The 13,676-nt window shown below is 39.5% G+C and overlaps 1 protein-coding gene across 1 annotated transcript in view; it reads right to left on the reverse strand.

Moving 5' to 3' along the window:
* Positions 1-1,727: 1,727 nt before the first annotated feature.
* LOC102803607 (cyclic nucleotide-binding domain-containing protein 2-like) overlaps positions 1,728-13,676 on the reverse strand; it is a 108,738-nt gene continuing 96,789 nt past the window's right edge. Inside the window, exons 9-16 of the mRNA XM_085499482.1 lie at positions 7,765-7,832; positions 6,793-6,870; positions 6,504-6,564; positions 6,070-6,190; positions 5,583-5,851; positions 5,009-5,080; positions 2,670-2,732; positions 1,728-2,150 (exon numbers count right to left, since the gene is read on the reverse strand). Of these exons, the coding sequence (XP_085355608.1) occupies positions 1,938-2,150; positions 2,670-2,732; positions 5,009-5,080; positions 5,583-5,851; positions 6,070-6,190; positions 6,504-6,564; positions 6,793-6,870; positions 7,765-7,832 (945 nt within the window). The 3' untranslated portion in view covers positions 1,728-1,937. The remainder of the gene's footprint in view (positions 2,151-2,669; positions 2,733-5,008; positions 5,081-5,582; positions 5,852-6,069; positions 6,191-6,503; positions 6,565-6,792; positions 6,871-7,764; positions 7,833-13,676) is intronic.

Here is a 13,676-nt window from a genome sequence, read left to right on the forward strand (position 1 = left end):
ATAACTCGTAACCAAACAATTAAATTGAAAAGTGCCGGTACATTCGTCTGCGTGAGGTTCATTTAAACAAGATGTTTAATGTTATTCTGTAACTTACACTATTATTTGGATAAGTTAAATTAGTAACGAACGTGAGTCGCTAGCCTAAGTATAGTTTTGTATTATATCAAATGCATTAGTTTAACACATTGATATCAAACAATCAACTAATATACTGACACTGACATACTTTTCAGGTTACCTTAATTTTTTATTAAATAACTTTGTTACAGTAGTCAATTATAAAAAAAATCATGACACTAATACAAATTTATAAAAACACACAATTGTTGTTGAATGAAGGAGATAAGTGTGAATTCATTTCAGCTCTGTATACAATTTTACGGCAGTAAATTTCCTACCACGAACTCTTTGTTCGCACTTGTTTTAGAAGCTGTCCCAATTGTGATTTTAGTATTTTGTAATTCTTGCGTCGTTTGAATGAATAAATGCAGGTATTGCAATGCTCCGAGACAATTAGATTAAGGTCGAATAACATATCGAGATTGAATTATTTAAAGATCAATTCAAGACTTATTTTGTCGCTGACGGTGAGCGCAGCAATCAAACAAGAGAAAATAAATCCAGACAACCAGGTGTTCTTAAATATAGGGAGAAATTCGACCTTTAAGTTTGCCGGAGTTGAAAAATTAAGGTACCAAACGGCATTCCTACTGAATGGAAAGTGTTTACAGTCTGGCGTCATATACCAAGCGAAAGCTACGCGATTAGATAACAAAAGTTGCAAAACATACATCGGACATACTGGAAATGAATTTAAAACAAGGTAGAGAAACCACACGACCTCATTTCGTAATCAGACCTTTAGAAAAGCGACAGCACTAAGTAAGCATGTTTTGTCATTCAAGGAAAATAGTGTTGATAATAGAATAAAATGGAAAATTCTCGCTCACGGTAGCCCATAGCTCTAGCAAACAATGCTTTTTATGTTTGAAGGAAACATTTATCACATTTTTTTAGAGCGCCACTACTACACTCTAAACAAAATGAATGAACTCGTATCACCAAGCCGACAAGGTCAAAGGGCACTATTATGTAACACGTAAACCCATACGTTTTAATTGATAAGTTAATGTGTGAAGTGTATAACGTAAAACACCTGATGGGTGAGTGTATATGCGACGTTAGATAGCTTGTGAATCATATGTTTACATCATATGCTTACAGTTTCTACATATCGACATTATTAAGAAATATTTGCACATAATTTCACAAATTAAATAATTATAATTACTACCATGGTGACACCCTTGGATTTTCGTTGCGCCTGACACGGGCTCAGTGTTTGAGTATAAGCCACATGCAACGGGGAACCTAACTAAGTGAAATGCAAATCGTTGAGTTAATTAATAATTTATGTGGCTTAATAATACTGAACATAGATTGATCACTGAGGTAACCGAAATGCCCTATTACGACCGCAAATTCCACGTAGAACCCAGTAGCATACATCACGGTTCTTGTTAAAATTACGACTTCAATATTATGTGACGTCACCAATCAGCGTTATAGTAAATTGTCACAATCCGTATCATTAGCCTAAATGAGTGTGTCATAATTCGATCCCCAAGCTAACCAACTAATACTAAAAGTGAATGGTAAATGCAATCAATATTTTCAAATATTCCGAATCATGTCGATTCCATGAACCCCGAAACAACAACTGATATCACCAAGCTATATTGCTCTAGTAGAATCATTGTCTGTTTTCTGTCAGTACTTGCACTAATTGTTTCTGCTAACAGTGGTAACATTAGATCTTGTGTAAATATACTAGACCAAAGCACTTATAGTTCCGGTGAAATCGATGCGCCAAAGATGTTAATTATGCTGCCCATTCAAATGGAAATTCGATCTGGGCCAACGATGATACCTAGTTATACCATTATTTTGAGATGTTCCCTGACAGCAGATTGCATTGTTTGCTGTTTATATCGTTGCCAGTTGACGAGGTCTTGCAGTCTGTCTTGTAAGGCATCTTGCAATGGATATGGGCGGCAAAAATCCTTCAAACTCTGTTTTTCTATATCTGACACATTCTTTATAAAGAATGCCTTATTTAACATAATACACTCAGCACCTCTGCTTACCTAAAAAGCAAGACAAAATATGAGTAATAACATCGATGTCTTTGTACATATATATAATGACTCATTGTCCTTTTGCTACTAGCGTATCACCGTGTTCGTACAATGCGACTTCCGTTAATGTACATTGTACATTGGTTAACATGACATTTTGTTCGCATAATTCATGCTTATGTTACACATATGCTATTTTGAGTGAGCTCTGTACCGGAGTTCTGAAAATCACTGGCGGATCCAGAAATTCGGTAAGGGGGCACGCGCTTCTATTGACGTGGCCGACGTAGACCTCGGTGAGCTGGGTTTGTCAATTGAATTGTAAATCCTCCTAAATCCGCGCATGAAAGTCGTTTATCCACACAACTAAAAAAAGGCTGAACGACGCAATATATGCATGCACGACATGAAAGCAAACGTGTAGAAGGATGGAAACCGTTGTATCAGCTGAAATATAGTTATGGATGATAACACTAAATGTGCATGTCCATGAAGTATGATTACAGTCAATAGTACAGACATACTTACCAAACTGACGGTAGGCTGTGCATAATCCAGCAAGCCTTGCTCGTAGCACAAATTGGTTAGACCCTGTAGACATAAGCACAGTGTAATATACGTAACTAGACTTTCTACGAAATGTTTTCTATCTATAATGGGTGGATTCAACTTCGTCTTTTGAATTTATTCTAGAATATGTGGTCTCTATGGTTACACTGGTGCCTATTACCATATAAAGCATATACGAAAATCGAAATAATGATTGACATCAGCTGGTCGATCTAAGACTCGGTTGACTCTTGAGATCAGCTGGCGGATCCAAGACTGTTGAATCTTGAGATCAGCTGGTTAATCCAGGACTCGGTTGACTCTTGAGATCAGCTGATGGGTCCAGGACTCAGTTGACTCTTGAGATAAGATGGTTAATCCAAGACTCAGTTGACTCTTGATATCAGCTTGTGGATCCAAGACTCGGTTGACTCTTGAGATCAGCTTGTGGATCCAAGACTCAGTTGACTCTTGAGATCAGCTGGTGGGTCCAGGACTCAGTTGACTCTTGAGATCAGCTTGTGGATCCAAGACTCGGTTGACTCTTGAGATCAGCTGGTTAATCCAAGACTCAGTTGAATCTTAAGATCAGCTGGTTGATCCAAGAAACATCGACTCTTGAGATCAGCTGGTCGATCCAAGACTCGGTTTACTCTTGAGATCAGCTGCTGGATGTAAGACTCAGTTGAGTCTTGAGATCAGCTGCTGGATCCAAGACTCAGTTGACCTTTGAGATCAGTTGGTACATCCAAGACTTAGTTGACTCTTGAGATCAGCTGGTTGATCCAAGACTCGGTTGACTCTTGAGATCAGCTGATGGATCTAAGACTCTGTTGAGTCTCGAGATTAGCTGGTGGATCCAAGACCCAGCTGACCCTTGAGATCAGCTGGTACATCCAAGACTCAGTTGAGTCTTCAGATAAGCTGGTCGATGCAAGACTCAGTTGAATCTTGAGATCAGCTGCTAGTTCCAAGAATCAGTTGAGTCTTCAGATCAGCTGGTGGATCTGAGACTCATTCGACCGTTGAAATCAGCTTGTTGATCCAAGACTCAGTTGACTCTTGAGATCAGCTGGTGGATCCATCTCTCAGTTGACTCTTAAGATCAGCTGGTGGATCCACAACTCAATTGACTCTTGAGATCAGCTGGTGGATCCAAGACTCAGTTGACTCTTGAGATCAGCTTGTAGATCCAAGACTGTTGAATCTTGAGATCAGCTGGTTAATCCACGACTCAGTTGACTCTTGAGATCAGCTGGTCGATCCACGACTCAGTTGACTCTTGAGATCAGCTGGTTGATCCACGACTCAGTTGACTCTTGAGATCAGCTGGTTGATCGAAGACTCAGTTGACTCTTGAGATCAGCTGGTTGATCCACGACTCAGTTGACTCTTGTGATCAGCTGGTTGATCCACGACTCAGTTGACTCTTAAGATCAGCTGGTTGATGCTCGACTCAGTTGACTCTTGAGATCAGCTGGTTGATCCACAACTCAGTTGACTATTGAGATCAGCTGTCGATCCACGACTCAGTTGACTATTGAGATCAGCTGGTGGATCCAAGACTCAGTTGACTCTTGAGATCAGCTGGTGGATCCACGACTCAGTTGACTTTTGAGATCAGCTGGTGAATCCGAGACTCAGTTGACTATTAAGGTCCGCTGGTGGATCCAAGACTCGGTTGACGCTTGAGATCCGCTGGTGGATCCAAGACTCGGTTGACTCTTGAGATCAGCTGGTTGATCGAAGACTCAGTTGACTCTTGAGATCAGCTGGTTGATCGAAGACTCAGTTGACTCTTGAGATCAGCTGGTTGATCCACGACTCAGTTGACTCTTGTGATCAGCTGGTTGATCCACGACTCAGTTGACTCTTAAGATCAGCTGGTTGATGCTCGACTCAGTTGACTCTTGAGATCAGCTGGTTGATCCACAACTCAGTTGACTATTGAGATCAGCTGTCGATCCACGACTCAGTTGACTATTGAGATCAGCTGGTGGATCCAAGACTCAGTTGACTCTTGAGATCAGCTGGTGGATCCACGACTCAGTTGACTCTTGAGATCAGCTGGTGAATCCGAGACTCAGTTGACTATTAAGGTCCGCTGGTAGATCCAAGACTCGGTTGACGCTTGAGATCCGCTGGTGGATCCAAGACTCGGTTGACTCTTGAGATCAGCTGGTTGATCGAAGACTCAGTTGACTCTTGAGATCAGCTGGTTGATTCAAGAAACATTTGACTCTTCAGATCAGCTGGTGGATCCAAGACTCAGTTGACTCTTGAGGTGACATGGTAGATCTAGGACTAATGATACTTACAAATACTTCTCCAGCATGTATAGTATCTAGCTGTATGAATACTGTTTTTTTGTTGTCAAAGTTGTGTCTTCCCTGAAACAGGATCACATGATCAAATTGTATAAGAAATGAACACGAACAAGTTTTCTCTGAAATGCATTAAGTTGAGAATGGATTAATTGCAAATGTCGTTCCACCATCAATATATTATCCAGTTACATTTTCATAACAGACATGTTTTAAAAATGAAAAGTATTTTTAAAAACGTGAAGAATGTTATTACCCGTTATCTGATATATCCGTGTCGTAGCTTTTAAAGGGCAAACACTGACTCAGTGGTTGTAATACTAAACTGTCATAATGATGGGATACATTACTACATTTAAGGATGATGTTATTACATACATGTGTAACATTACAGTAAGAGTGTTATTACATTTGTTGTTATCTATAACTAATATATGACACAATTCAAAGTAATCACTGAAACATATAAAGTCATTTGAGACCATTTTATTCATCTTTTTGAGTTCACAGCCCAATATTATAGGCCTATTCATAAAGAAATACTTCAAGTCGACAACGAATAAACTACCTGGTTTGATTTGCCGTATGACCTTGGTGACGTCATGGATGGTGTGGTATCAGAAAAGTTTAATGAAGACACTCCACTCAACTCAGAAAGCATTGTGTCCTCTGTTTGTAATAACGGCATTTCTAATTGGTCGTCTTCATGACCCGCCATTCGTCGCGGCGAGCTGGGGTTGATACGTGACCAAACACGGTCATTCAAAATGTCTGACATCATGTCAAAGGATAACGAAGGTGGCTGAAAGCGCTGTCTACCAGTATCTATTTTTGGAACTGTATAGAATATGATGGAAGTGATATTGTCAGTACAATGATTTTTCTTTAAATAATTTTAATAAATATGGATGTCAGTTGCCGACAATGACGTGTTCCCCGATTGAAAGACCTTCAAAACCTTATGAATGTTACCTCCTATGCTAAACGAATCAGCAGAATTTGAAATTATTTGGAATAGTTAATATATACAGTGACAATAAAAGTTAAATACTCACGTGTATTTGCTCCATTATTAGCATACCTTCTGTCGTCACCCAACGTGCACTTTCCCGCAGTTTGATGACGCCATGAAAGTGGTTTGACATCTTTCAACTGCTTGATAACTTGACATATTCCCTAAATGCAAACACAACTTTTAATGTTATAACTGTGCCAGAGAAGGCGGGTCGTCTCCTTAGTGTTGTTTTGAAACTTACCGTTTGTTGAAATTAGGGTATGTAACACTGCAACAGGTTGAATGTGGGAAATACGTAGAAGAAATCCAAATTTTAATAGGAAATTACTGGGCCTGCGCAGAAATGATACTAAATTTCTCTGTAACTCAAGGGGTAACAATGTGTACAAAACAAAGTACACAGATGTATAAATGAATGCATTACACACATACATTCTCACAAGAATCGTTAAAAAAATGTGCATGGCAACTCACTGATTTGACAATGTACAACCAGTCCGAATTATTACTGTCCATACATATCACAGAACTGCGTCTGAAATACACATATGTTCAATATTGTTATACAATACAAACAGTGAATAATTTGTCAGTTTAATTAATATGATATATGTAAATGTGATATTAATTTGCTGTAATACAGATTTGATTATTTATTCGATCCATTTTACCCACCCCCGCCACTGCTGCCACGCCTATTACTACCACCGTTCAGATACTATCGCGCCATCTCTAAACCTAGGCCCAAATACAACACACTTACTTGTAATAATGAAACAAACACATTTCCGGTTCCTTCAAAAGAAGATTGACTGGCCATTTTCGTAAGAATGGCATCGATCTACAACAGAAAACATTATTATTTTGTTTCAGAAACAATATAACATACAATATCATAATAAAATTAATCATAAAACGTTTTTTAGACCGTGATAAGTCTCATTACCTCCTGCTATATCGTAAGAAGACGCAAACCCTATGATAGAAAGGTAGGCATCCCATCTCCTGCTAGAACAGAAGGTACCTTTTTCCTGCTGAAACAGAAGAAGGCGTCCTCTTAATACGAGAACATAAAAGGCACCCACTTCCTGCTAGAACTGTACATGCAAATCATCTCATACTAGAACGGAACAAGATACCATATCTTCTAATAAACAAATAAAGGCGCCCGTTTATGCTGAGACAGAAGAAGGCTGTCTACCTCCTACTAGATCAGTAAAAGGAACCCATATCCTACTAGAAAGGAAGGTACATCACAATCTGCTTGAACAGAAAATGGCACCCAACACCTACTAGAACAAAAAAAGTCACCTGCTTCTTGCTGGTACATCCTTCTGCCAGGAGGAGGCACCTACCTACATATGGAGGCACCGGTGTCACTTAAATCATATTTATATACTGTAGAACACGTTTAAATAGCTGCATGCAATGTTAGCGGATTTGACTCAAGGCATGAATTAACATAAACTTATTTTAGATAAATTGTCGACTATCTCATTGTTAAATTAGCCGCATCTTGAATTAGCGAGATTACATATTAGCTAAATTAGCTAAAATAAAATGCTAGCTAAAAAGACATGTTTTACAGTATACTATGTGTTTTACTTTCAAGTATGTGTTTTTGTTTGCGATAGGCAGGACTACAGATAGATGGACCAAAAAGTCTTTGCAAAAAACGGCAAGGTAAATTAAAACATTCATTTGATTATATACTACGGGTCCTCTTGAGACTAACCTGATAAATTTAATATGTTGTGGATCCTTGCCTGGTTCTTCTGCTCGCATGAATATACGGTGGAAATCCTGCAAGAATGTGATCAATCATGAGAATGAAAGGGGAAGTAGTCGAACAGTGTATATTGGATCTACCTCGCGATAAGATGATATACTGATAACGTAATACACAGTGTTCCATAGCAACACTATTGTCACACACCTCTCTGCCCACTGACAGCAATTCATATAAAACATCACTAGTAACCATGTCTGTACGTACCTCTCAATCAACTGACAGCAATTCACATGAAACATCACTAGTAAACATGTCATACGTACCTCTCTACCCACTGACATCAATTCACATGAAACAACACTAGTAACCATGTCAGAACGTACCTCTCTACCAACTGACAGCAATTCACATGGAACAATACTAGTAACCATGTCAGTACGTACCTCTCTACCCACTGACAGCAATTTACATGAAACATAACTAGTAACCATGTCTATACATACCTCTCTATCCATTGACAGCAATTCACATGAAACATCACTAGTAACCATGTCAGAACGTACCTCTCTACCCAATGACAGCAAGATATATGAAACATCACAAGTAACCATGTTTGTACATACATCTCTACCCACTGACAGCAATTCATATGAAACATCACGAGTAACCATGTCTGTACATACCTCTCTACCCACTGACAGCAATTAATATGAAACATCACAAGTAAACATGTCTGTGCATACCTCTCTACCCACTGACAGCAATTTATATGAAACATCACAAGTAACCATGTTTGTACATACCTCTCTACCCACTGACAGCAATTAATATGAAACATCACAAGTAACCATGTCTGTACATACCTCTCTACCCACTGAGATCAAATCGCGTAAAACATCACGAGTAACCATGTATGTACATACCTCTCTACCAACTGACAGTAATTCAAATGAAACATCACAAGTAACAGTGTCTGTACGTACCTCCCAACCAACTGACAGATATTCACATGAAGCATCACTAGTAACCATGTCTGTACGTACCTCTATACCCACTGACATCAATTCACATGAAAGATCACAAGTAACCATGTCTGTACGTACCTCTCTACCCACTGACAGCAATTTATATGAAACATCACAAGTAACCATGTCTGTACATACCTCTCTACCCACTGACATCAAATCACGTAAAACATCACGAGTAACCATGTATGTACGTACCTCTATACCAACTGACAGCAATTCACATGAAGCATCACTAGTAACCATGTCAGTACGTACCTCTCTACCAAATGACAGCAATTCACATGAAACATCACAAGTAACCATGTCTGTACGTACCTCCCTAACAACTGACAGCAATTCACATGAAGCATCACTAGTAACCATGTCTGTACGTACGTCCCTAACAACTGACAGCAATTCACATGAAGCATCACTAGTAACCATGTCTGTACGTACCTCTCTACCAAATGACAGCAATTCACATGAAACATCACAAGTAACCATGTCTGTACGTACCTCCCTACCAACTGACAGCAATTCACATGAAGCATCACTAGTAACCATGTCTATACGTACCTCTCTACACACTGACATCAATTCCATGAAAGATCACAAGTAACCATGTCTGTACGTACCTCTCTACCCACTGACATCAAATCACGTAAAACGTCACGAGTAACCATGTCTGTACATACCTCTCTACCCACTGACAGCAATTCACATGAAACATCACTAGTAGCCATGTATGTACGTACCTCTATACCAACTGATAGCAATTTATATGAAACATCACGAGTAACCATGTCTGTACATACCTCTCTTCCCACTGACAGCAATTCACATGAAACATCACTAGTAACCATGTATGTACGCACCTCTATACCCACTGACAGCAATTTATATGAAACATCACTAGAAACCATGGCTGTACATACTTCTCTACCCACTGACAGCAATTCACATGAAACATCACTAGTAACCATGTCTGTACATACCTCTCTACCCACTGACATCAATTTATATGACACATCACTAGTAACCAGGTCTGTACGTACCTCTCTACACACTGACATCAATTCCATGAAAGATCACAAGTAACCATGTCTGTACGTACCTCTCTACCCACTGACATCAATCACGTAAAACGTCACGAGAAACCATGTCTGTACATACCTCTCTACCCACTGACAGCAATTCACATGAAACATTACTAGTAGCCATGTATGTACGTACCTCTATACCCACTGATAGCAATTTATATGAAACATCACGAGTAACCATGTCTGTACATACCTCTCTACCCACTGACAGCAATTCACATGAAACATCACTAGTAACCATGTATGTACGTACCTCTATACCTACTGACAGCAATTTATATGAAACATCACGAGTAACCATGTATGTACGTACCTCTCTACCCACTGACAGCAATTTATATGAAACATCACAAGTAACCATGTCTGTACATACCTCTCTACCCACTGACATCAAATCACGTAAAACATCACGAGTAACCATGTATGTACGTACCTCTATACCAACTGACAGCAATTCACATGAAGCATCACTAGTAACCATGTCAGTACGTACCTCTCTACCAAATGACAGCAATTCACATGAAACATCACAAGTAACCATGTCTGTACGTACCTCCCTAACAACTGACAGCAATTCACATGAAGCATCACTAGTAACCATGTCTGTACGTACCTCCCTAACAACTGACAGCAATTCACATGAAGCATCACTAGTAACCATGTCTGTACGTACCTCTCTACCAAATGACAGCAATTCACATGAAACATCACAAGTAACCATGTCTGTACGTACCTCCCTACCAACTGACAGCAATTCACATGAAGCATCACTAGTAACCATGTCTATACGTACCTCTCTACACACTGACATCAATTCCATGAAAGATCACAAGTAACCATGTCTGTACGTACCTCTCTACCCACTGACATCAAATCACGTAAAACGTCACGAGTAACCATGTCTGTACATACCTCTCTACCCACTGACAGCAATTCACATGAAACATCACTAGTAGCCATGTATGTACGTACCTCTATACCAACTGATAGCAATTTATATGAAACATCACGAGTAACCATGTCTGTACATACCTCTCTTCCCACTGACAGCAATTCACATGAAACATCACTAGTAACCATGTATGTACGCACCTCTATACCCACTGACAGCAATTTATATGAAACATCACTAGAAACCATGGCTGTACATACTTCTCTACCCACTGACAGCAATTCACATGAAACATCACTAGTAACCATGTCTGTACATACCTCTCTACCCACTGACATCAATTTATATGACACATCACTAGTAACCAGGTCTGTACGTACCTCTCTACACACTGACATCAATTCCATGAAAGATCACAAGTAACCATGTCTGTACGTACCTCTCTACCCACTGACATCAATCACGTAAAACGTCACGAGAAACCATGTCTGTACATACCTCTCTACCCACTGACAGCAATTCACATGAAACATTACTAGTAGCCATGTATGTACGTACCTCTATACCCACTGATAGCAATTTATATGAAACATCACGAGTAACCATGTCTGTACATACCTCTCTACCCACTGACAGCAATTCACATGAAACATCACTAGTAACCATGTATGTACGTACCTCTATACCTACTGACAGCAATTTATATGAAACATCACGAGTAACCATGTATGTACGTACCTCTATACCTACTGACAGCAATGTATATGACATATCACGAGTACCCATGTCTGTACATACCTCTCTACCCACTGACAGCAATTTAAATGAAACATTACTAGTAACCATGTCTGTACATACCTCTCTACCCACTGACAGCAATTTATATGAAAAATAACTAGTAACCATGTCTGTACATACCTCTCTACCCACTGACATCAATTTATATGACACATCACTAGTAACCATGTCTGTACGTACCTCTCTACCCACTGACAGCAATTTATATGAAACATCACAAGTAACCATGTCTGTACATACCTCTCTACCCACTGACATCAAATCACGTAAAACATCACGAGTAACCATGTATGTACGTACCTCTATACCAACTGACAGCAATTCACATGAAGCATCACTAGTAACCATGTCTGTACGTACCTCTCTACCAAATGACAGCAATTCACATGAAACATCACAAGTAACCATGTCTATACGTACCTCCCTAACAACTGACAGCAATTCACATGAAGCATCACTAGTAACCATGTCTGTACGTACCTCCCTAACAACTGACAGCAATTCACATGAAGCATAACTAGTAACCATGTCTGTACGTACCTCTCTACCAAATGACAGCAATTCACATGAAACATCACAAGTAACCATGTCTGTACGTACCTCCCTACCAACTGACAGCAATTCACATGAAGCATCACTAGTAACCATGTCTATACGTACCTCTCTACACACTGACATCAATTCCATGAAAGATCACAAGTAACCATGTCCGTACATACCTCTCTACCCACTGACAGCAATTCACATGAAACATCACTAGTAGCCATGTATGTACGTACCTCTACACCCACTGATAGCAATTTATATGAAACATCACGAGTAACCATGTCTGTACATACCTCTCTTCCCACTGACAGCAATTCACATGAAACAACACTAGTAACCATGTATGTACGCACCTCTATACCCACTGACAGCAATATATATGAAACATCACTAGAAACCATGGCTGTACATACTTCTCTACCCACTGACAGCAATTCACATGAAACATCACTAGTAATCATGTCTGTACGTACCTCTCTACCCACTGACAGAAATTTATATGACACAACACTAATAACCATGTCTGTACGTACCTCTCTACCCACTGACAGAAATTTATATGACACAACACTAATAACCATGTCTGTACGTACCTCTCTACCCACTGACAGCAATTTATATGAAACATCACTAATAACCATGTCTGTACGTACCTCTCTACCCATTGATAGTAATTCACCTGAGACATCACTAGTAACCATGTCTGTACGTACCTCTATACTCACTGACAGCAATTTATATGAAACATCACTAGTAACCATGTCTGTACGTACCTCTCTTCCCACTGATAGTAATTCACCTGAAACATCACTAGTAACCATTTCTGTACGTACCTCTTTACCCACTGACAGCAATTTATATGAAACATCACGAGTAACCATGTCTGTACGTACCTCTCTTCCCACTGACAGTAATTCACCTGAAACATCACTAGTAACCATGTCTGTACGTACCTCTCTACCCATTGATAGTAATTCACCTGAGACATCACCAGTAACCATGTCTGTACGAACCTCAATACTCACTGACCGCAATTCACATGAAACATCACTAGAAACCATGTCTATACATACCTCTATAACCACTGACAGCAATTCACATGAAAGATCACAAGTAACCATGTCTGTACTTTCCTCTATACCCACTGAAATCAATTCACATGAAACATCACTAGTAACCATGTCTGTACGTACCTCTCTACCCACTGACAGCAATTCACATGAAACATCACTAGTAACCATCTCTGTGCATACCTCTCTACCCACTGACAGCAATTCACATGAAACATCACTAGTAACCATGCCTGTACGTACCTCTCTACCCACTGACAGCAATTCACATGAAACATCACTAGTAACCATCTCTGTACATACCTCTAAACCCACTGACAGCAATTCAGATGAAAAATCACTAGTAACCATGTCTGTACATACTTCTCTACCCACTGACAGTAATTCCCATGAAACATCACTAGTAACCATGTCTGTACGTACCTCTCTTCGCACTGATAGTAATTTACCTGAAACATCACTAGTACCCATGTCTGTACGTACCTCTATACCCACTGACATC

The sequence above is a fragment of the Saccoglossus kowalevskii genome, chromosome 5, assembly GCF_978046115.1.
Source record: "Saccoglossus kowalevskii chromosome 5, keSacKowa6.1, whole genome shotgun sequence".
Lineage (NCBI taxonomy): Eukaryota > Metazoa > Hemichordata > Enteropneusta > Harrimaniidae > Saccoglossus > Saccoglossus kowalevskii.